Below are 25,474 nucleotides of genomic sequence, written 5' to 3' on the forward strand. Positions count from 1 at the left end.
AATAAATAAACAAACAAACAAATACATAAACTAATAAATAAATACATATTTAAAAAATAAAACAATGGAGTTGATTGTCTCTGCCTGACTTCCCGTGACAAGCTTGATATGAGGACCAAATAAGATCATATGGAGGTGTTGTGCACGTTATAAAGCACTATTCAGATATAAAAGTCATTATTAAGGCCATAATTATTGTTGTCTCTTTGCTGACCACTTCTTAGGAGCCCTGCTGTCTGACTGGAGTAAAAAAACTCCATCCCAGCTGAGCTATGAAGACAGTATTATAAAGTTAATTTATTGCAAAGTGGTATAAGGATAAGGCATATGGATGAGCCTGGATCCAAATTATGTAATGGGAAATGGTGAGGGAGACCCAGTTAGGTCTAGTAAAGTGTTGGACCCTCCTTTGCCAGGTAGTCTGGGCTCCCCTCCATAGGAGAGCTCCTTCTCACTAGAGCTCCAAGCCCTAGACATTTCCCAAAGTCTTGCTCCTCATAGAAACAGCCCTGTCCTGTGCCTCACTGTTGCAAAAGCACTGCTCTCTGGTAACACTATCCAAAGCCAAGTTGGGCACTGAAGGTTACTAAGTGGTAACTCTGGGGTAGCCTGTGAACTTCCAGGAACTTTCAGAGGTAACAGCTTAAGATTATCAATATTTCATAAAGCTCTCGCACAGAGATGAAGGGGTTCTACAGAAACTCTGCAGAGGCCCTTGCAAGGGGAAATGGAGCCGAGGTCCAGCAGATGGGACTCGCACCCTGCCCCTGCAGATCAGCTCCATCAACTATGGTCCTCAAGTTGGAACTGCAAGTAAACTGCGTTGGGCAGAGGGACAGATAAGCTCTCTGATTAGGTAGTTTGCAAGCTGGGCATGGAGTCAGGCAGGTCTGTGCTATCAATTTTAAAGTCAGGTGGCACTGAAGGCATTTGTTTAAAACTTTAAAGCAAATTTACATATGATTTAGCATAAAATTACTCATTGTGGTCCATAAACTAGAATGCAAAATAAAATGAAATCAAGTACTGCAGCTAACTGCAATTGTGTTCAGCCTCAGTGTTTACAGCGTGACACAGGAGGAATACAAAACAGGTTTTAAATCCCATCAGTTTCATCCCATGCCAAAGGAGAGCAAAACAAAATGAGAAAACAGCTGAGAACTGCTGCTCACAATCTCTGACTGTAGTCAGGCAAAGGTTTCCTTGACCCTCCTGGGCTTGAGAAACAAGCTAAAGGTGACATCCTGTATCCCCTGTTCCTGTGGCCCTAGAAGATTACTTCAAAATGCAGGAGATGACTCTGAGACAGAGCATATATACAGAGGGCTGCATACAGATAAGGGAAGACTCCTCACATAGTATTAAAAATATCCCCCCTTATATTTGAACAGTGCTGTACAGTCAGCAGGGTTAAATCACAGCCACTGGCTGGATTGGATGCTCTACCTATTCTACAGATGGAGAAAATGAAGCACAGAGAAGTTAAGTGACTTACTCAAGGTCACACAGGAACCAAGAGCTAGAATTTGAACCCAGGTCTGACTCCAAGTACAATACAAACTCTTTTTACCCTACCACATCAGGAGTCTAGTGTATACATTGGGGTGTGTGCATACACACATGGGAACATACACATAGACACACACTCTCCTCTCCTGACTCCTTCTTTGTGACTTTGGAAAAATAAAAAATAGCCTCTCAACAAGGTTGGGGACCCCAGAAGCCACCAGAGCCTCACATCTAACTTGCTTACCATGGTGCCATCAGCAATCCTCTCAGGCGCCAGCTTGGCTTTACTGGCCTTCTCAAAGCAGTCGGCATCAGGCCCATGGGGCGTCATTGGGCTGTGCAGGCTGCCTCCCCCTGGCAGGAACCCACCTTGCTTTGCCTCATAGTGACCTTTGATGAGTCCCATGAATTCACTCATGCAGTTCCCTGGGAAGGTTGAAACAGTATTATTTTTATTATCTCAGGCAAGGCCCGAAAACACCAAGACCTCTCAAACATTATTTCCACAGAATGTCAAGAAGATAGAAGAATCTGATAAATTTCATAGAAATAATAAAGAATATAGATAGACAGGAAAACAACTGCAAAACATTCATTAGGGTGGAATTCTTGGTAGGCAAAGCTCTACTCCATGGCCCTGTGGATTATCAGAGGTCTTCAGTTCCACTGCCTGGATGAAATTATGCTAGATCTAAAGAAAATCAAGGCCCAGACAAGAATTTTAATAATAGTTAACATGCAAATCATAATAAAGAAGGGATGTACTCCATCATCTAGGCTTACAAGCCCCATATAAAAATTATCCTCTTTCTCAGATCTGAATCCCTTCCCAAATAGCCTCACAGTCATACAGGGTATCACTATATTTCTGGTTACCAAATTAGAAAATTGAAGTGGTGTGTGTGTGTGTGTGTGTGTGTGTGTGTGTGTGTGTGTGTGTGTGTGTGTTGATGGAAATGTGATGTAATGGAAAGAACCCTGGACTTGGAGGCTGTTAATAAATAATAATCTGTGTGAAAAAATCTTGTTATCTATAAAAACTAATCCATAAATACTGTATATTCTAACAAATATCTTCTATATCTGAATCTAATATCAACTTATTCTTTCATTCTCTAAAATGCTTCTTAGATTCATTCTTTTTCCATTGACATTCTCTTCATAGAATCTGAAAATCTTAATATTGGAAGGTACCCCTACTTCTACTCAAAACAGAAATATTCTGTATATCATTCCTGACAGATTACCTTCTGGGCTCTGCCTGCATGCCTCCTGTGAATGGAAGCACTCTACTCAACAAAGGAACCTATCATATTAATGAAGACTCTGGGTGTTAGAAAGTTCTCCCAAGTTAAATGGAAATTTGCTTTCATATAAGTTAAGTATACTGGTCCCAGTTGTGCCTCCAGAATCAACAAAATTTGACAAAAATCACCATGTTTCCACTTTTTCTATCTTACGTTTCTGTTGAAACAAAGCTCTTTATCTAGAGCAAGAATTAAAGAAATATAACACCTGGGTGAAAATCTACCCATCTAACCATCCATCCATTCATCTGTCCATTTCCTACCCTATCCATCTGCCTCTCCATCCATCCAGCATATATGGACACTGTGCTAAGTACTGTGATAGAAATGAGTAAGAAACAGCCTCTTTAAAGTTCTTCATAGTCATAGTCGTAGTCATAGTCTGTCCCATGAGAGTGCTGAGAGTGCAAATCTTAGACAGAGAAGAGAGATATGGCATTGGCAACCCTTGCAAAGCCAAACATTTGACATGATAAATGCTCCACCCCCTTCCTTACTTGTGAATATAGCCAAGTGCCAAAATACTTGTGGAACTGACTGAGCAGCCATACCCATTTTGCCCAGAAAACAAAATGCTGCTGCAGGCCCCTGCAGAAAAGGTAAGACCCAGGTCATAGCTCTACTTGTTTCTCCATGAAGCAGAAATAGAGGAAAAGAAGCAACGGTAAGCATAAAGTGTCTATATTTTAAAAGCAGTTCTGTTCATAACTTAAATATGCTGTCACACTCCTTGATCTAGTATGTATCCTCAGGGTCACCTTCATGGCTTAATTTTGGGAAGAGAGCAAGACAGAATTCAGCTTTGATCTGAATATGAATTTAGGTAGCAATGATTTGGTGATGACATTTCTACATCATTTTCTGTATTTCAAAGGACACTGGGAAGGTAGACCTTGCCTTTTTGATTAATGCTGAATCCAGTTGACTAAGGTGCATTAAGATGACTGGAGGTGGGCTTCCCTGGTGGCACAGTGGTTAAGAATCCACCTGCCAACACAGAGCACACGGGTTCGAGCCCTGGTCCAGGAAGATCTCACATGCCATGGAGCAACTAGCCCGTGTGCCACAACTATTGAGCCTGCCCTCTAGAGCCTGCGAGCCACAACTGCTGAGCCTGCATGCCGCAACTACTGAAGCCCGTGCACCTAGAGCCCATGGTCCGCAACAAGAGAAGCCACCACAATGAGAAGCCCACACACCACAAGGAAAAGTAGCCCCTGCGTACCACAACTAGAGAAAGCCTGCGTGCAGCAACGAAGACCCAATGCAGCCAAAAATAAATAAATTTATTAAAAAAAACAAGATGACTGGAGGCAATATTTCTACAGAAATCATTCTCCACTTCTGTAAAGTCACATCAAAGTGGCAGAGATTTTGATTACTGCTAAAGCATTATTATTTTTATTTTTTTTTGCGGTACGCGGGCCTCTCACTGTTGTGGCCTCTCCCGTTGCGGAGCACAGGCTCCGGACGCGCAGGCTCAGTGGCCATGGCTCACGGGCCTAGCTGCTCCGCGGCACGTGGGATCTTCCTGGACCGGGGCACGAACCCGTGTCCCCTGCATCAGCAGGCGGACTCTCAACCACTGTGCCACCAGGGAAGCCCTAAAGCATTATTTTTAATATCTCTGGTAAAAATAATTTCTAACTCAGGGTTCTGGGGTTTTTCCAACTAACTCAGGGCAACCATACCTCTCTGAGATTTATCTATCCTGGGCCAAATTTATTTGAGAGTCTTAAAAAAAATTAGAAGAGGCATTTCACGAGGCCATTTGTTTCAGGCAGTCTGAATTACAAACTAAAATCAAGCAGTGGATTGACAGCTGTAGCACAGGAGCGAACCTGGGTGGGGAGACAAGCCCCAGGCCAGCATTTCTCAACATGTGGTCTGTAGACCTCCTGCATCAGAATCCCCTGACTTGCTAGTTCAAAACGCAGATTCTGAGGTTCCACCTCAATACCAACCAATTAAACTCTCTGAGAGTGGACCCAGGGAAAAATATTTTTTAAAAAAGTCATTCTAAGTGTTTTTCATATCCCCTAATGCTCTTAAAGTGTGGCTCCTGGAACAGTTGCATCAGCATCACGAGGGAACTTGGTACAAATGCAAATTCTCAGGTCCTACCCTGGACATTCTGAAGCAGAAATTCTGAGGGTGGGACCCAGGAATCTGCATTTTAACAAGCCCTCCAGGTGACACTGACACATGCTAAAATTTGAAAACCACTACCTCAGGCACGAAGAGCAGCCTCCATATAAGAACTATGTGAAATAGTGAAGTATCAAGGATTAGTATGTGACGTACAGGCTATAATCCAGAGCAATTCTCTTGCCTTGACAACAGGCTCTCTAGGGGACTAATTTCCAGGAGGAGAACAGTTGGGACCTGTGATGGGCTTGATATTCTTCAGAAAGGACATAGTTTGTTACATCTCTATTCACAAAGTATCTGGTGTCCTTGAAGTGTTAACCAGTTGTGTCCTTTTCAGGTGATTTCACCTGAGAAAGGTGATGCTGACATTTGACCATGAAGTGACCTTCTTCCATTCTGAGGGCCTTTGTTCTCCACCCTCTACAAATGCCTAAATTGCTCATTTAGTCACTGTTGTATCCTGTTAAAGTGCTGCCACCTGGGTACATATCGAGAGGCGCCTCAGAGACAGAAAGCCCTGAGGTTAGCTAAAGAAAGGGGTTTGTTTTTTAGAATGTTCCAGCTGACATGCACCTCAGAGTCTTTCCAGAACTCTATGTACAAAAATGCACTCTCCAGGAAGTAGAATTGCGCGTTGACATTTAGGTTGGGTTTATAGCTAGCTACTGCACAATTAAAAATGCCAGCTTCATTAAGTACAGCCATGAGGTACCTTATTCATTCTTGGCGATGCATTCACCTATTAAATAAATATTTATTAGATGCATATCATGCACTGGGCACTGTGCTAGGCATATCTGCTAGTGCCCATGACTGGTCCGGCATCGGACTGCCTTCATTAAATCCTGACTCCACCACTTAACTAGCTGTGAGGCCTTGAGCAAGCGACTTAATCCTTCACAGCTCAGTTTCATCTCTGAAAAAAAAAAAAGTGGCGGGGGTGGAGGCAGATAATGACACTACCTACCTTTCACAACTGTTATGAGGATTGAACGGGTTAATACTTTTAAAGAACCTTAGAGCCATAGGAAATTGTCAGTAAGTGTTCGCAGTAAGTAAAAACAGTATTAATAAAATGAAAAAAATCATAGATTTGGTAAGTTCTGTTCTAGACAACAACTGCTTTGCAGAAACTGCTTCCAGAATGGGATCCATCCCCCAGTGTGGACTGCAATCTGCTTTACCCCTCCAATTATTATTGGAGAAGGCACATGTTATTGGCTCTTGAACCAGACTTAGATAATGAACTTTCCAAAAACAGCAAACTAACCAACAACATCCCGTGGTTCCTCCTCACTTTATACCTAAAATGTAGAGAAACATCTTGCTTCATCCTTTACCAGCCTTTGTGCCATCCTTCAGGGCCAGAGGAACTGGGCTGTAGGCATTACACAGTTGTTTCCTTCTCAGAGTCAACACGCCACTGCCATCCCCACACAAGTTGTGGCGTTTAAGTAGCTAAAATTCTGGGGGAGCGGCACTGGGCCTGGGGAGGCAGGCTTTGAACTCCAGCCAGGACAGGGCGTCCAAAAACACCTCTGGCAGCGTTCCTCGTGCGTAATGCTCACCACTCTGCCATCTCTTTGGTTTTCAAATGTAACTTGGCAAAAGACTTACTGTGGTAATAAGGAGGCCTGAAGGTCTTATCAGCAACTCCCCATCGCGGTGGGAAGATGACAAAATCAGCGATGGCCACTCCGGGGCGGACAGACTTGGCAGTCAATACCGTGAAAATGGATGGGTCCTGTGAAAGAAAGGACGAGGAAAGCCTGAAGACACGAGGAGAGGGAGGTGACTGAACAATGACACACGTCACCCATGCATGAAGGGTTTTTGAGTGAAACTGTAATGTCTGATCAAACCACAGGCCAGGCTAAGAAGTCTGGGCTTGTCATCGAGGTCTAGTAATCACTCATCTGACTTTCCCCTCTTGCTGTGCTTGAAGCAAAATGAATTAACACCAGCTAAGGAGATTCTGAGCAGCTTTTTCACCCTGCTGAGCCCTCATTTCATGTAAGTACTACCCTGTGGGTCTGACAACAAGCAGTGCATGCCTCCCAACCTCAGGTCAGAGTGACCAGAGCTGGGATGTGCTGCAGGGAGCTCTTGGCAGAAGGGGTGCTCAGAGTAAGGTGGAAATAGAAATAAAATAATATCCAAGGGTTGGTATAGATGTAGGATGTGCATCTCTTTGGAGGAATCACAGAGATTCCAGATGGTATCCTCATTGCTTTCTTACCCTTGTTTGACTCTCAGGTCTAAAATGCATCACTCATCTGGGTGGTGGTAGTGTAGGGGAAAAGGGAATAGGTGGGGGGACAATATTATGATTTATCAAGAACTTTAGACTCCTTCGGTGGAAAGACTGAGATTCAACTTAATGGCAATCAATGATCATGTTTACTTTCAGATGCCACATGAGGGTCTGGGATTCAAAGATGATTGAGCACTACTCCTTGCTCTTTAGCATCATTAGTGGTGGTGGTGGGTGTGTGTGAGGGGGACTGAAGGAGTAATAAAACAAGTGCATGAATAATGAATCACAGCAAGGTGCCAAGGGAAATCTAGCTTTACAAATAGAGAGCCAAGGGGGTACAGAGTGCCTATCTCTACTGAGAGGATCAGGGAAGGCTTCAAAGAGGAGGTGACATTTGAGGTAGGACCTGAAGAATGAAAGGAGAAAGAAAGAAAAAGAGAGGGAAGGAGGGAGGGAAGGAGGAAGGAAGGAAGGGAAGGAAAGGAAGGAAAAGGCAAAAAGGCATTTTAAGCACAGATAACAGGAAAGATCAAAATGCACAGAGATTTTGTTGAGTCAAGAGAGCTAAAGCCCAGAGTGCACTGGCAAAAGGGAGAGGGGCAAGAGGTGGTACTGGGAAATGAGCCCAGGGCCAGATGGCAAAGACCATCAGATACCATGCTTCAGAGCTCAGACTTAATCCTAAACCACAGGGAACCTGCAAAGGTTTTCTAATGCTGTGATAGAATGATCAGGTCTGAATTTTGGGAAAACAACTATAGCAGCAGTACAGAGGAGATTGGGCATGTGTAAATGCAAGTCAAAAAACGCTTTCTGCTGTGAAAATGAACACTCCTTCATCTGTCATGAGAAATGATCTGAAACTGTTAAAAGGTAGCGAAGCTCAAATAAAGCTCTATCAGTGTCTCAGGATCCTTTTTCTTGCTGCTTTGGGCATGATGCCTCATTTTCTTTTCCCTTTTGATTTTATTAATTGTTGCTGCTCTTCAGAAGGGTAGTTTTGGGCCCCTAGAGGTAAGCTGAACTGGCTCAGAGTAATCTTTCTGTCTCTGGTTTCTTGCTTCTGCTCTAATTACCCCTCCAGCTTGTGGGTAAAGTTAATCTATTATGCAAAGTGAACTTTCCCCCAGGATCTCAGAAGTAGCACTTTATCGAGAATGTGGGGCCTTGGGGGCCTGCACTGTAGGCTGGGGACCTATTTGTAGTCCCCTGATTGACTGAAAAATATGATCGAGTTCATAATCTAGAATTTCTTTGGTTTAAATTCAAGCACTGAACATTATGAGTAACTTTAGAAGAGGGCTGTCTGTTCCATCATGGCTAAAAAGAGCCGGGAGTGGAGGCACTGGAGTGGGCAGCCAGAGCTAGCAGACTCTTGGTATTTATGAGCAGGATAGAGAACTTTCCAAATCCAGAAATGTTCCTTCCTCACCACTCCATCACTAACATTAGCACTGGTTTTCTTTTGGGGATATATTTTCCAGGAAGAAACCAAGTTTTTAGCCATGTAGGAGAGTTCCTGTGAATACTCTGTAGAGAGCTGAGCTGTACTGCAGGGTGAGTGCTGAGCTTTTAGCCTGGATCGCCCTCTAGCTATGTTATTTACTCCTTCACTGAAGCCTTGCAGCAGATGATTCAAATTCCTGTCAGCACAGCGACAAATGACTAAATCTCGGGCTTCCAAGGGTGACACTGGTAGTGTTAAATCTGTGAATGTCAGGGGTCTACTGTGGACCCCTCCCACCTACGGGTGTCCTCTCCCCGGGGCCCCTCCATGGGCCAGACTTACTGCGTGGTCAAAGGCCACTGAGTTGATGACCATGAAGTTCTCCAAGTTGTACTTGTAGGGCGTATAATTCCCATGCCAGGCCACAACATTGAATGGGGAGACATCCTGATTTAACAACAACAACAACAACAAAAAGGCAGGAAAGGGTGATTTTAGCATGTAATGCTTTTGTAGCTATGATTCCTCAGTTTGTACTTGGCATTATTGTCTCTTTTTTGATGTGATTCTGTTCTCATCATTTAATAATACCATCTCTGGGAAAAATATCACCCTGAATCATCTTGTGGTTGCTTCACATTCTCTCAAACTGTCCTTGCTATGCCGCTAACCCTAGTCTTCCAGTTCATAAGCTGCAGCTGCTTCTGATCACATGTGCAGCACAAGCACAGCACATGCTCCAAGCAGTGCCTTTTCAACAATTTTAACACAATTGTGAGAATCTGTGGATGCCAGCAATTCTTTGACAATCTGGGTCACCGTCTGGGTTTCCCAGTGCTGAGGGTAGGCACTTGGCTGTGACTGCTCTCCAGCTAACTGCTGCCCAGAGGAGATTCTAGTATATTCAGTGCCTCGGTTGGTGAGTGCAGGAAGGCTAGAAGGTCTCTAAGAGTTCCAGCCCCAGGGACTTGAGATTTCAGAGCAATCCTAAGGTGATGCTTCTTGGGTCTGCCCTGGGGTAAGAGAGGATCAGTGTTCTGTTATAGGAAGGTAGTTAGGCTAGGGAGTCCAGGTGATACAGTCCATGTAGGTCAGCCTCCCAGGGCACAGATCATGGCAGAGATGGGAGAATGGATCAGTGGGGGCTCACACAGAGAATAACCCACACAGAGTCCATTTGGAAAGTGGAAACCCATGGAGCTGCTGGCTACCTCTAGAATGGTGATCCTCTATCAAATATATGTCAAATATAATACAGGGAATAGTCATTTAAAAATGAACGTGAATGGCACAATTTCATTCCTTTTTATGGCTGAGTAGTATTCCATTGTATATATGTACCACATCTTCTTTATCGCCATTTGCAGAGACGTGGATGGACCTAGAGACTATCATACAGAGTGAAGTAAGTCGGAAAGAGGAAAAAAAGTCATATATTAACACATATATGTGGAATTTAGAACAATGGTACAGATGAACCTATTTGCAAAGCAGAAATAGAGACACAGAGGTAGAGAACAAACATATGGACACGAAGGGGTGGGGGGTGGGACGGACTGGGAGATTGGGATTGACGTATGTACACTACTATGTACGAAGTAGATGGCTGGTGAGTGCCTACTGTATAGCACAGGAAAAAAAAATGAATGTGATTTCCACACTGCATCCCCAGAGGTCATCATTTTTGCCAGGCTGGAGTAGTAGCTCAGCACCTGCATTTTAAACAAGTTTCCTGAGAATTTCTGATGCAAGTGGTCTCTGAACCACATTTTAGGAAATCCTGATCCAGAGAATATGAGGGTGACTATGTGTCAATGAGTGTGACAATGAACCCTCAAGAGTTAATTTTAAACGCCAAACTAGTTGGTCTCTGCTGGTTAGCATACCTTCTAGATGCTGTCCAAAGAAAATAACGTGCCTTAGCAAAATATAAGCAATAAGTTAAATGGGCAAAAATAAAGCAAATGAATAATGGTAAACAGAAGAGATCTTTGGATTATTTTTACTGTATGGTTACTTTATTTTACTATATTATATATCCAGTATATGAAGTAATAATGTATTATATTACAGATTATATATTGTTATTTTTATTATTATCTATGCCTTTGCTTATCTCCTGAGTTTACCAGGCTGGTGCTATAAACAAAGTCAACTAACTGAGTTCTGCTTGTTTTCTATCAATTGTTGCTTGTATTTGAAAATATGGTGACCATTCTTGAATGTAAGTCTTAGATGAACTGCTATTAACTCATTTTCCTTTTCAGAACATATTGCCCTGCCTGTATATTATGCTTCCCCAACATTTATAGAGACCTAGATATTGCGGGGTTTTTATTGCTTGATAAATAGAAAGAGCATGCCCTTTGGAGTCAGAAAGATATGGGTTTGAATGCTGATTCTGTCATTTACTGTGACATTTGGTAAGTTATCACCACCTGGCCTGTTTTCATGACTACAAGTAAGGCAAGTAGCACCTTATTTGTAGTATCTTAGTGATGTGGTAAAGATGAAATAATATATGTAAATACTTAATACTAGCCTTGGCAATCAGAAGGTGCTTAATAACTATTCATTCCTTCCCCTGCCTACAAACCCGCTTACTTTACCTGTTTGGCAGCAAACATCTTGCCCTGGTATTTATTAATCACAGTGTAACCACCTGGCGCTTGGTGATCTTCGTACCAGGCAACAGGTATCAAGAAATCACGAGGATTGGCCAAGCCATTGGCTCCTAGAACATAATGACCCAAAAGTCTTTTAGACACTTCTGAAATCACATAGGAAAGATGCCCACTGTTGCACAAAGAGAAAGGGCTTTCTTCCACGTCAAAAGCTACTCCACAATTTGCTTTCATTGTTCAAAGGCTCATTGGACTCCCAGTCTGGTGCCTTTTAAGGAGGACCTAAGGAATTTGGTCAGAAAAAAATCATGAAAATAGCATCATCATCATCACCAGCATTATGTCCTAAAGTTGTAGAGTGAATATGGTTTATAAACATTTTACATGCATTATCTCATCACTACAGGGGAGGGAAGGGGAGGAGAGGGAGAGACTAGAAAAGAGGAAAGGGAAGGTATGATAGAATACTAGATCTTTTTTTCCAAGAAAACTCTGATGACTCTAGAACTCATCTACAGTCCTTGAGAAAGGTTACATACTGTAGCCCCAGGCGTGCCTCTGCTCCTCAGACAGAACTCAGAATCAACCCAAGCCTGAAAAACTGCTCTGCAGCCTGACAATCTGTCTGCCACTGAGGGAGACAGTATTTGGGACTTGCCTGCTTACCTTTGCTTTGTGAGTGTTCCCTCCAGAGAGAAAAAAATAAATCAAAAGACCAAAAATGAAAAACGTAAGTGCAAAAACATAATTTAACTCTGAGTGGAGAGACCTGGGGAGTGTTTTATCATTTCCAGCTCCTGGGGTTTAAAAGAAAAAAATGTCCCCAGCTGGTTAGTAAATTATATATATTTTCCAGAGGGTACGTGTTCCATGGAACCCGGAGGCTCTGCTGGCTCTGGAGCAGCAGGAAGCCAGAGCAAAGTGGGAAGAGCGGGTGGAGAGCAGGATAACAGATGGCCCACCATGGCTCCACTGCCTCTCTGCTGCCTCTCACCTTCCTCTGACTATTTGGATCCCCCAGGGGAGTGACCAGAAGGCACATGCTGGCCTGTCCCTGGTTTGCTCTAAAAAAAATCTGTTGACAAGGAAAGGGAAGAGCTGGGGGCTGTGGCCACCACCTTCAGCAAACATGCCAAAGATGGAACCAAGGGCCAATTTTCCCAACCACTCCTTTCACTCCCAGGGACGTTTTGCGAACAACCCCCCCTACCGCCTTCACTTCTCTCCTGCTCTCCCGTCTCCAGCTTGCCAGAAGAATTGGGGGTGGGGGACCTTGTTTCACTTTTGAAAGTTTTAATCTGCCTCGTGGAGGCTGTGGTTTCTAGCTCCTTCACAGTACTGAGGGAGGTATGCTTTTTGACTCTCAAGTGTGTAGATGTTTTGGAGGATGCTCAGTAGGAATGTGAGGTTCATAGACTGTATGTCTTTCAGTCCGTTTCCCCTTTCCATAGCCACATAGCCCCTATCATTGTTATGGCTTTTCCCATTTTATTGTCTACATACAAGCCACTCATTTAAGAACATGATCTTCCTTTTATCCACAAAACCCATTCCCACTTGTACACTTTTTCTTAAGCTCATCTCTTTCCTCTTTATTTTCCCTCAACTTTCCATCGAGGATTAGTCAAATCTTATCTTTTCTATGAAGCTGTTACTGGAGACTTGGCCTACAGTAACCCAGACTTCTACATCCTCTAGGGTATACTCTGTATAACCTGAAATCTATTACATATTGTTTTGCTCTCCAATGGTCTGTATACTATTCTAGAGAGAGATTTACCATGGGTTGGCTTGGATCGTTTTCTGTTATGCATGTATGTGATGGGAAGAAGCTTGTTCTAGCCTTAATGTGGTTCCTGTCATTACGCTCAGCACAACATGGGAGCCAAGACAAGCTGATGGACTGGTGCACTGACCAGCTAATTAATGAAGCTGTCATCTCATCAGATGGGTCAGCTATGCCACCTGGAGCCCCTGAACTTAGACGTCTGAAATAAGAAGTCTGCGATTGCTCAGGGAACTCTAGTATGTTCTAAAATTCCCAACTACACTTGGTCTAGGGAAGAAGTTGTCTAGAGAGGAAAGTTGAAGTTTGAGTGAGATAAAGAGGGGAGATGGATGTTTAACTTTCATGCAGTTATCTGTGTCCTATATTTCAAGTCAGGCTTAGAAGCTTGCATTGAAGATTTACCAATCGGTCCCAGGTCAGGCAACTCAAAGTGGACGCCGTAGACCTCCAGGATGTAGCCCCTGGTCTCCTCGAAGACATCTATGCTGAACCGCATTCCTCTCTGGAACAGAAGTAAACATTGGTGTGCTCTCCCAAATTATACCTGTAGTTATAAAGAAGCTGCCCAAGAGCCACAGCCAGCCTCACTTGCACAAGTAATTCTGTAGCCTGTTGAACTATGTTGGAGAGGTGACCAGCTCAAAGAGGAGGTAGAAAGAAAAATTTAACTTCTAATCACATCTGTGACTCAAACCAATTCTAGTCTACTCTCTCACTGGGTCCATAGATAACAGTGCCTTGATTTAGCCAACTTTTAAAGAAATCCATCTTCACTGCTTTCCACCCGCACCAGGACCTTATCCAGAGGGTGTATAAATATTTAGGAAAGTGAATTGACAATGTTCTTTGCTTTGTGATTGTGTACTATTTTAAAACAAAGTAGGGGGCTTCCCTGGTGGCGCAGTGGTTAAGAATCCGCCTGCCAATGCAGGGGACACGGGTTCGAGCCCTGGTCTGGGAAGATCCCACAGGCTGCAGAGCAACTAAGCCTATGCGCCACAACTACTGAGCCTACGCTCCAGAGCCTGTGAGCCACAACTACTGAGCCCGCATGCCACAGCTACTGAAGCCCATGTGCCTAGAGCCTGTCCTCCACAACAAGAGAAGCCACTGCAATGAGAAGCCCACGCACTGCAACGAAGAGTAGCTCCCGCTCGCCACTAGAGAAAGCCTGCGCACAGTAACGAAGACCCAACACAGCCAAACTAACTAACTAACTAACTAAACTAACTAACTAAAGAAATAAAATAAATTTGAAAAATAATAAAACAAAGTAGGCACACAAGTCTAGTTACCCTTCTGCACAGGGAGCCTTCTGTATAACTCAAACTTCCTCCCCATTGCCCAGACATGACAGAGAAATTTTAGAGTTGGAAATAGCAGCAGTTGCAACATCAGATTGCTCCCAAATTAGGGAGAAGCAGGGAGAGGGGGACACATCACCAACCTGAATGACGCATATCTCGTTGGGCTGAACAAGCATCTTGCCAAACTCGGTGTAAATGAGAAGTTTCCCTTTCTGGGGAACTAACAAAAAAGACAGGGTGGCAGTGGGTAGCTCTTTTCAGGCGAGAATGACTTCATGAAGAGTAAAAGGCTTAAGGGCTGCATTTGCTTTTTCATTCCAAATGAAAAGTACTTTATTGAGTTTTATGGGGGAATATGACAGAATTGACAACTTATGTTAGCTATTTTACTATCTAGAAAAACATGAATGGAAAAAGTGACTCTGCTTTTTTCTTCTTTTCTTTGGTTGCCAGGTAAGGAGCTTGTATTTGCACAATTCTGTGGCTTGACCAGAAAGAGCAGAAGAAATAGGATGGAAAAAGACCCATTTCTGATAGTTCCAGCAGAATGCTGGCATTTGCATGTCTACTGTCTACATCAAAATGTTCACTCCATAATATCGTACTAAAACCATCGAAAAAGAATGGGTAGACCAGAGAAATCCCTACTAGACTTTCCATCCTTCCTGATGGTCTCATGAAAATTTGTATTTATATTGCAGATATCAATGACAGATGGTCTTTTCTTGGGTGAGTGTGAAGGCAAATAGAGTTATCTTAACAAGTTAATCACATGTTGGTATTACCCTTCATTTCTTTTCAGCTGCCCAGATCTCCCAGATCAGAAAGGCCCAGAAGAAACGAACAAAGACAGGGAGACCAGGAAATAGAGTAGGGGCTTGGGGGTACACAAAGAATCTTTTCCAGACCTCCAATCGCCTTTACACCTCAGTCTGTAGACTGCACTAAATAAGACAGATTGAAAGGAAAGTCATATGTATACAATTAAAAAGTAGCTTATGACTAGGGATCAATTACCAATGAAAGGGTCTGAAATCTTCAAAACTTACCAATCAAGAAGTCTCCATCTGAACTGTAAAAGCATCTGAAACATATAGAATAATTCCTATGATTTTCAGTTTTAACACTGTCCAGGCAAATTAATTCACTGCACAAATTATTGCTCAGTACCTGGTATGTGCTAGGCTTAGTGCTGGGTGTAAAATGATGAGCAAAATGACCCCATCTCTGCCCTCATGGAGCCTTAGAGTCTAGTAGGAAGTCAGACAGCAATCCAACAACTACAGAACCATATCATCATAAACAGTAATGGCACTGTGAATGTCACGTTCAGGGGGCTGAAAGAATAATGAACCTGATCTAGTCTGAGGAGGCAGCCAAGGCTTCCCTGAAGGGGGAATGTCTGACCTGAGATCTGAAAAAATCATCTAGGCAAGGGCTTGGGGATGGGATGGGGGTGGGGTGGGGAGAACATTCCAGAAGGAACAGCACAGGCACCTGCTCTGAGGCAGAAAGGCACATGGCAGGTAGAAAGAACTGAATGAAGGCTAATGTAGCTCAGGTAGACAGACAGGAGGAGCCTGGTATGACGCTGGACCCCGAGGGACATCTCCAGTGCCTTGTCATAGGGCCGTGATTTTGGCCCTGATTCATGGCTCAGAGAAGTTAAATGACTTGTCCTAGGTTGCTCAGCCAAGAAGAATGGATTGGGCTTTGGACACAGCCGCCTGGTTCCAAAGGTAGTGTGCAAAACTGCTATGATATTCTGCTTCCCAAAGAAAAGGCAAAAATGACTTTTACGTAAGTGTTTCTGATTTTGAAAAAAAAATCTAATATGTAAGTTCTTTTATTTAGGATCTTTAAGCTTACGCAAAGTTATTAGCTGAAGCCAAAGTCTGCCACCAACAGGTAGCCCTAATGGCTGCTCATACAGTATGACTTTGGACTCAAGAACAGCCCTGGGGAACCTTAGAAGTTAAGGATATTCTGACTCAAACCTGATTAAAGTCAAGGTTTGAGTCAGAATACTTAGACTACTCCTGCTTTCAGTGCTCCATTGTCCCTTTTGTATTTGCATTGTTATGTGACATTCTTATTTATGCCACAGACGTCAGTCAAGATAGAAATGCTCATTTATTGTCATTATTTTAAAATGTATATCAAGATTGCTCTGGGGTAAAAAAAAAAAATAGTAACAAAAACAACAAACCAGTCTTCACCCTCTTGCCAGTAGCTCTTGGGGAAGGGGGCTCTCGTGCCATAGCTCTGAGCCACTTACCTGTTCCCCATGGAGGTGTTGCACAGGAAAATGTGGACAGCAAGCCCATTGTTAGACCTGATATCTCCAGCTCCACACAAGGTGTGCAGGCCCTGGGAGAGACCGCACGAGAGGGAAAGGTGAATGAGGCCAGCCCTCCCACTGGTCCCTGAGAGTCACGAGGCAAATTCTACTAGGGTCTTCCCTTTGGGACCAGGGAACCCGGAATTTACTGACTTATGTTTTGTAGATGGTGGCTCACCCTCATTGCCAGGCATGGCCCTAGGTCTGGATTGTCTTAATGCCTCCATCAGAGTTGACCTTACAGAGCATCAATTCATTACTTGGCATTTTATCAGTTTGGTGCTTAAGATCAACCTGAAGGAGAGTTTCCTTTGGAGGTAAGATTAGGCATCTAGGAGGCTTGGGGAGGAAAGTTGCAGCATTAAGGACAAATTAGTGCCCCTCAAATATACATTACCATGTGGGTAGCCCTCTGCTTATGAATAGGGTCAGCCCTAATCTTTCCAGAACAGGGTAGAGGAAAGTATTCTGACCAACTGTAATCCTCTCTGCTAATAACCCACAGTCCCAAAGACTTTAACACATGGGCCTTCCAAAAAGGAGGGAGCTCTGTTCCTCCAGATATCTATAATTCACCCAGAGTGAGAGATTTCTTTTTATATTTTAACTCAGTCTGCAAGTTTGGGGCCTATTTAGATGAGCCCACACAGGGCTTGGAGCACTTAATATGATAAAGAATTCAACATGGAACAAACAATTTGGCCTAAGGCTGGGCACCTGGACTCTCCTTAAGTAAGCTATGAGCTGAGCTTGGTGTACAGAACCCTGCCCTGGCTTCTTTGAGCCCCACCTCCTTGTAGCTCCCAGCCTCTCCCCTATATATGCTTTGTTCTGAGCACAGTTGTTCCAATACTCCCAGCACCTATAACTACCAAGCAGAACTTCTAATCAGCATTGTGCTAACTAGAGTTGCCACCCTGAGTCGATGCTATTCTAGCCCAGGGGTCCATTTTGGGGAGTTCATGAAATTGGATGGGGAAAAAAATTATATATGTATTTCACTAATCTCTGACTGAAATTTATCATTTCCTTCAATTAACGTGAATGTAAGCAACAAACCACAGCAGTTTTAGAAGTGCCTGTAACCTTGTACTGATAGAAACCATAGATGATTTTATATCACATTATAGTTGTTACAGATATCCCCAAATATCATTTATGCTCATACTTTTAATAACCATAGTTGTTAGATCTTTTCATAGATCTTGTGATTTAGTGCATTAAGAAGGTAGCACATATATTACTATAAACCAAACCAAATTTGCTATTTTAATATTTTTATCACTGTATTTCAATATAATTGGCTTCTTTGTAATTTTATGTAATTTATTTTATGCATTTAAAAACAAACACAGGCTTAAAAAAAAAATAAATAAAATAAAAACACAGGCTTTCAGACTTTCAAAGGAGTCCATGGAACAAAAAGGCTCAGAACCCGTGTTCTAGCCAGGAACAAAGAAACGTGAAGTAGGTAAATGCCCAATTTCCATTGGCTGTTTGGAGATGTTGTAAATAGCTCACAAGTGCCCTTTGGTGTCAGTGGCCATATAGTGCCTGTACGTAAGACATCCCTCTGCCAGCCCCCAAAGCAGAGGCAGGTGGTGCTATGTCTGCTGCCTGCCTCCAAGGCTGCTTCTGCTTGGCATCCAGCCTGCAAATGGCTGGATCACTCACCGCAGAAGAGAGTGGTGGGCAGGTGTGGATAGTATTGACTTACTTACACTCACGAAGTCCACTTTCTTCTGAGAGGCTTTTGGAATCTCAAATGGTTTCCATCTCAGCTGGAAAAGAAATACGTATACAGAAAAATTATTTCACAAGGGGAAACCACAGACTTTCTCAATAAATAGCATGAAAAAGGACAGCTGCTCACTCTGTGAGGCTCTGACTACTTGTGATTTTGTTATTTTCAATTTAATAATTATCCATCATTTCCTTAAAGGGGCTCAGTTGGGTTCTGTGTGTGTATGCAGGGTGTATGTTTGTGTTGTGTGTGAATGTTTAACCTATATGTATATATATTGTCTTCATTCCTTAGCATTTTAAATTACAAAAATAAAAAATCATTGCTTCCTATTTCTTTTAACATTTTGCTCTGGCACATCAGTGAGTTTTGACTGATGCTGCTTTTTATGCTATTTATAATCAGCTCCCTTTCCTGGTGTGCCAGCCTCTCTGTGTGGGCTCCTGACACTGCAGGGGGAGGCTCTACTTCTTACTTCCAGCCCTTGGAGTTTTGAATTATTTCTTTAAGAGAAAGAAAAAGCACCCAGCTGAGATTGGATTTGGTAAATGCAGTACCAGGTTCAATTTCTTCACCAAACCCCGTGTTTGTCCCCAGGCTGCCTGCCGGTTCAGTTTAAATCACAACAATCTTTAATTTAATAATGAAATGATCTAAGCAAGTAGGAAATAAAATCAGCAGGTCTGAGCCCTACTAGAAGTGTCAGCCCAGCACTTATTAATCAACTTGGCCGTGGGCCTGACCCAGGCAGTCTGGCAGCTGATAAACCCAGCAGCCTCAGGACATCTCATGGAGTGACCTGCACCCCGAGGGCTGGCTCCACTGGTTGCAGTGCCTGGTCAAGGCAGGCCCTCCAGTGGGTCATGGGGCTCAGCTCATTCTGTAGTCCAGAGAGGCAACTGGGTGGGAAAGGAAGCAGCACGTGGAAAAGGCAGCGCTGGGACGATCCTGCTTCTCTGATGTACACAGTCAGGCAGCAGCCTTTATTTCTTAAAAGCAAAGCAGGATTATCACATTCTGGGACTACTTTAAAAGAATGAAAGATGTTGACTTGAAAAACATTGTTGAAATCATGCTTCAGAGAGAAGGAAAAGGTTTAGGACTAATTCCACTGGGGATGATATTTCCTGGGGGAGTGGGGGGAACCTGAGACCAAGGATCTAGGAAAGGGTTTCTCAACTCTGGCACTATTGACGTTTTGTGTCAGACAATTCTTTGTTGCAGGGGCTGTCCTGTGCATTGCAGGATGTTTAGCAGCGTCCCTGACCTCTACTCACTGGATGCTGATAGCACTCCCCCAAGTTATAACAGCCAAAAATGTCTCCAGACATTGTCAGGTGTCACCTGGGGGACAAATATTCCCTGGTCGAGCACCATTGACCTAGGAGGATATTTCCCTGACATCAGCCAGGGCCACAGCTAAGCACTGCTGGCTTTTTTTTTTTTTTTTACCATGAACCATTACCTGCTGCTTCCCTGTTTAGTAGCAGCACAGAGTTTGTACACCCAGGAAGATTGTCTGGAAGATAATATTACTTAGAATCTTGGTTCTAAGAGGAGTCATCATTCTAAATTTCCCAATGGAAGGGATTTAAGTATCTGATCAATGGTTACCTGGGCAACCTTTTAGATCTATCCAGAGATTCTAAACTCTGGCAAGCCGTGAGAATCACCCAGAGTCTTTGAGACCCCAAAACAAATTAAATCAGAATCTTAATTCTGATTGAGAAGGTAGGGCCCAGGCATCAGTATTTTATAAAAGCTCTGTCTTATAAAAAAACTTTAATGTGCAGCTATGGTTTAAGAATGAGCACACCCAACCCAGAGAGCCTGTGATTTTTGTATTGCTATTCATGTTCATGTTCAGAAAAGTCCACTTAGTCAACCAACCAGTCAATCAACTAAATTGCTGTATCTAGGGCCAGTTACCAAATAGCAAGGATGTTTAAATAATACAAGTCTAAGGCTTTCCAAACCTAAGGGAAAAAGAAGAGCAAGAAAAGAGAGAGAAGAAAGAAAAAAAGAAATAAACAAAAGGGAGCAAGTAAGCAAGAGAGAATCCCAGTAATAGGAAAGCACTACCTGGTTTGTTGCACTGACACTGAAACTGAGCAGGACCCTGCAGGGCCCTCCCAGGTGTCCCCTGTTTCTTGTTTGTAGAAAAAAAAAAAAGGCTTTAATTTGCTAGGCCTTCTCTGAGTTCCAAAGAGCAGGCTCAAGCATTTAATAGGAAGAGAGAGTCACAGGACTCCTGGATCCTCCTCAAGGGATATACATATCTGTATCTGATGCATATCTTTGAGTTATTCTGCAGAAATTAAGACCCCTACCCAGTAGAAGATGGTGACTATATGCTGACAACAAGCACTTAGACCCCAGACTGGTTGGAACCAGAAGGCTGAGATTCCAGAGACATCACTGTGTTACCTCACCACCAACCAATCAGAAGAAAGTCACACACCCTGCAGTCCTCACCCCAAATTTTGCCTTTAAAAACTCTTCCCCAGAAATCATCATGGAGTTTGGCCCTTTTGAGCATGAGCCACCTTTTCTCCTTGTTTGGCCCTTGCAATAAATCTTTCTCTGCTCCAAACTCTGACATCTCATTTTGTTTAGCCTCACTGTGCATCAGGTACATGAACTTGGGTTTGACAGCATGACAGCACCTTTGTAGATCTTCCTGAAATTAAAAATACCTGTTGTGGGTAGAAATAAAGTCCTGGCCCCTAGAGAAGAGGTTGGTACATTTTGAGTAGGAAAGACTGAATCAGAGAGGCCAATGGGTTGGTTTGGTTAGGTTTTTGCTGGTCAGTTTTTCAAAATCTTCTGTAGCACATCAGTCATGAGGAGAGAGAGCCTGGAGTGGAAGGTGGAAGGGCACCTACGTGATGATGTAGGTAACATGCCTTCAATAGGGCCCACATCCTGGATGAGGTGGTGGTCTTGAAGAACCTTCTCTAATGCAAAAGGTGATGCCCTTCAGATGATGGAGATGTTATAGGGAAAGGAGTAATTTATCTGCTGAGTCTGATGGCAGAGGATTGTGCAGGACCTATACTCAGCATATCATGAACAATAATAAAGACCCCAAGGTGGTTCTGATGAACCCAGTACCCACAAGAAGAAGCCAGCTTTGAGTCTTCAGGAAAGAGATTTGGGTCAAGAGTTTTGGTGCAATATCATGTTGAATGTAGGGAGGGAAATTTGAGGAGAGGATAAACAGGAAGAGGCTATGGAGTGGACAGTGGAAACATCTCCTGCTAAAGCCAGATATTCAGACTAACTGCATGCTATGGAGCAGTAACCCTCTGATCCAAGGCCAGCCCAAGGGGACTGTGCACTGGGCTGAGCCAGGAGACCTGGGTTCTGCAGCTGCCTCTGTTCCTATTTACTCTGTGACTTCTGGCAAGTCACTGGATGCTTATTAACTGATTTAATTCTATAACTTTTTAACAGTTAATTTTGTTTATATTATTGCTAAAGAAACCCCCACACAGAATTCAATTATTAACATTTCAAAAACAATGAAATCAGTTGAAGTACCCAATACAATGTCTTGACTATAGTGGATATTAATATATTTGTATTGAATGATTGAATGAATGAACAAATATAAGACACTGAGAACATTGCTAGTATCTCAAAAAACAAGACTAAAGCAAATTTGTGAGACTTTTGGAAGTCAAAATGACATTCAGGCAATAGCTAGTAAATTGACAAATGTTTCTAAAAGTCCTGAGATTGTTTCTAAAATGTAAGTCAGTTCTTTACACATGTGAAAACCCCTCAGTTCTTCCATATCCTTTCTGATTTTCTGTCCAGTTGTTCTATCAGCTGTTGAGAGAGAGGTGTTGATGTTTCCAACTATAATTGTGGATTAACTCTGTTTCTCCTTTCAGTTCTATCATTGCTTCACATATTTTGCAGCTGTGGTCTGCAAATTCTGTTGGAAAATAAACTCTTGCTTACTAGAAGTGAGATGGTCAAAAATAATTTGGAAAGCATCTTCAACAGAGACTAAAGTTAGAATTAAAAATTCTTTAAGGTTACCAAAGGAGTAGGAGAATCATGGCAATATTTAATGATCAGGATTTGAAATTCATGCTCAGGGATGTAAATGAAACCAAAGAATTGGACTCAGTATTTCCAAAGTCAGAAGATTGAGAGGTGTACTGGATGATCTGAGTATCACCTTCAACACTACATAAGATTCCCTCCAAAGCTGCCTTGGACTCAACTAGATTGGATGAGTTGGATACTCTCAACGACACTGGTGGGCTACAGGTAGACATATCATTAGAAATTGATAACATCTATCCCAGATTTTGGAAGTAACTTGTAGATGGTTTTGTGATCATAATATGCAAACAGTTGTTAGCAGCAGCTATGGCTAGGAGAGGTCCAGGGTAATGTACTACAGTGAGTTTCAGCCCAGACTAGGGAAGATGGGACAGGGGGATAAAATAAAACAGTGGCTCATTAAATTCTTCAGCAAATCTAGAATTTGAGGAAAAAGGCAACATAATTTATGTGGAGAGAAATCAGGCTTTGGGAGACTCTTTGGCGGTATTAGAGGTAATAGAGCACAGTTAAGGAAGATTCAAATCATTGTACTTTGTTTAGCCTTTTAAAAGTCTTTCATGAGAAGACAAAAAAAGATGAGCCAGCATAGTATTTAGATGACATTTTTTCATGGATAGAAACCTGGATTCCTATTTGACCTTGCCCTTGAGGGTAAAGTTAAGGGCTTTATATCCATTATTCAGCACCCAGAGCATGAAACATAGTAGTCACTCAATAAATATTTGTTGGATGACATTTAATTCTCACAACAACCCTCTAAGGCTCCCATAATTATTGTCTCTATTTTAAAGTGACAAGACAAATGGTTTAGAGCAGATAAGTTTTCTTTACTAAGAACTGATACCAACAATTTCTCAGCCTCCCTTAGCAACCTAAACCCTGAGCCCGTTAATCTCAGCCTGTCTTGATCTGCTTTCCAAACCATTCATGATCTCCATGGCTCCCAGGCTTTGCCTCCTTTTAATGGTCTTGTACTTGGTCCTCTAATCTGGGCCCTTATCTACTGCTCCTCAGGTGCTGAGTTGCCTTGGCCCAGTCTGACTCCTGGGACCCAAATCCTGCTAAGGTCCTTCAAAGTCAGCGTTCTTGTCCAATCCCTATATATTAACTCATTCAAATGATTTATTGTACCACTCCTTGTGCCAGGTTTTGTGCTAGGTACCAGAGGTGAACATGACAGTCTCTGCCCTCAGGGAACAAGAAGACCCTGCAAGTATGGGCAATTCATGATTGAAAAACAAGGAAATGGATAACTGGAAGTGACTTTGGAAGAGAAATATAAGCAGGAATGTTCCCTCAGGAATAATTCCTGGTACAGGGCATATTTAACATTCTTACACACGAGCAATAAGAGACACACACAATAAAATAATCTGGTTTGCATACAGCTTCAACATCTTTCCAAGCAGTGAAGTGCAAGTTGATGGAGATGTACTTAAAAAGAGCCAGCAAACTGTCCAAAAGGGCTGAACAGGGCAATGTGCACTGCGGTGTTGGCAAGTGCCAGTGAATGCATTTAGAGAAATGTAATCTAGTCTATTTATAGGATGATCGGATCTGAGCTATCAGGGAGTTACTTCAACAAATACTTGTGATTCTACCGTTTGGAAGAAGGCATGTGCTGGGCACTGCAGGTTATATGAAAATGATGGGGACATAGATCCTACTCTCAAATACTCTGAGAAATATTGAAAGAGTTCAGTGAAGAAGGTGGAATTTAAGATGAATCTTAAATTATGGGTGGCATTTGGGTGGGTGGATACTTGTGAGGGAAGAAGAGAAAATTCTAAGTAGATGAAAGAGCATAAAGCACCCAGGCAAGAAAATTTAGAGTATTGTCCTGGAATGGTGAAAGTTCCAGTGTGGCTGATGGGTAGAGGACATGGAAGAGAGGGAAGGGCTTGAAAGATACAATAAGAATCACCTGTCGTGGGAGCCTGCACTTGATTGGCTGGGCAGTGGGAGGGAGAGTTAATGGCAGGATTTAAATATTTTTGAATGATAATTTAGTAAGTTGAGTCTGGCAGCAATGTGTGGGATAGGGTGGGAAGACACACAGATCAGTTAGGAGGCCATTTTAACAGTCCTGGTAAGAGGAAAAGAGGTCCAGACCAGGGGTGTGAAGAAAAGGAAGGAGAATACAGATACCAGAGACATCTTGGTAGCAAATGCTACGGCAGTGTTTCTTAAAGTGTGGTCCAGAGCCAATCTGAATGGAAATCATCTAGAGAGACTCCTGTGCATCATCCTAGACCTACTGAATTAGAATCTCTGGGTGGGGAGTCTGGGGAATCTACATTTTCAACAAGTCACCCCGGTAACTTTTATGTAGGTAGGAATCACCATTCTATAGACATGGCACCTAATTCAATGTAAAGAGAGAAAGAAGTTCTCAAAGATGACTCTAAGGATTGGCTGGGCAGTGGAGGGGAGGGGTAATAGCAGGTTGAGTGTGAAAGAATGGTTGTGTCATTAACAGACCTAGAGAAGCCAGAGAGAGAGGAAAGTTTGGGTGGGACTATGATGTCTTCAGTATGGATCCTGTTGAGTTGGGACATACACATGGCAATGTCTCCTGTGGGGTTTGAAGTTGGTGGGGAGATTTGTAAAATGTATTGCAGAGAGGTAATAGTTAATGTCATGGGAACGAATGATGTTCGTTAGATTTTAAAAAGTAAAACATGTGGAAGATGGCAAGAGGGAGAAGAAGTGGATGCTAGAGTATAAATGAGGTTCTGCAATGAAGGCAGCCCCAGAATAGCTTCCAAACCCGAGTGGTGGGACTGACTTCCTGCAACATGGCCTACCAGGTTATACCAAGCTTTGGGCTGAAATTAGGTTGGGTGAAGTTAGATATCTATAATTCTACCTGCAGAGATGTAGACATGTGGGGATAGGTGGGAAGTGAAGTGGGC

At 42.8% G+C, this 25,474-nt stretch overlaps 1 protein-coding gene across 1 annotated transcript in view; it reads right to left on the reverse strand.

Annotated features, from left to right (window-relative positions):
- Positions 1 to 25,474, reverse strand: part of HGD (homogentisate 1,2-dioxygenase) — a 45,012-nt gene that overhangs the window by 1,391 nt on the left and 18,147 nt on the right. The window contains exons 5-13 of the mRNA XM_030857704.2: positions 18,454 to 18,513; positions 16,670 to 16,761; positions 15,441 to 15,475; positions 14,532 to 14,611; positions 13,487 to 13,586; positions 11,281 to 11,405; positions 9,014 to 9,118; positions 6,585 to 6,711; positions 1,754 to 1,935 (exon numbers count right to left, since the gene is read on the reverse strand). Of these exons, the coding sequence (XP_030713564.2) occupies positions 1,754 to 1,935; positions 6,585 to 6,711; positions 9,014 to 9,118; positions 11,281 to 11,405; positions 13,487 to 13,586; positions 14,532 to 14,611; positions 15,441 to 15,475; positions 16,670 to 16,761; positions 18,454 to 18,513 (906 nt within the window). The remainder of the gene's footprint in view (positions 1 to 1,753; positions 1,936 to 6,584; positions 6,712 to 9,013; positions 9,119 to 11,280; positions 11,406 to 13,486; positions 13,587 to 14,531; positions 14,612 to 15,440; positions 15,476 to 16,669; positions 16,762 to 18,453; positions 18,514 to 25,474) is intronic.

Source organism: Globicephala melas, chromosome 4 (assembly GCF_963455315.2).
Source record: "Globicephala melas chromosome 4, mGloMel1.2, whole genome shotgun sequence".
Classification (NCBI taxonomy): domain Eukaryota; kingdom Metazoa; phylum Chordata; class Mammalia; order Artiodactyla; family Delphinidae; genus Globicephala; species Globicephala melas.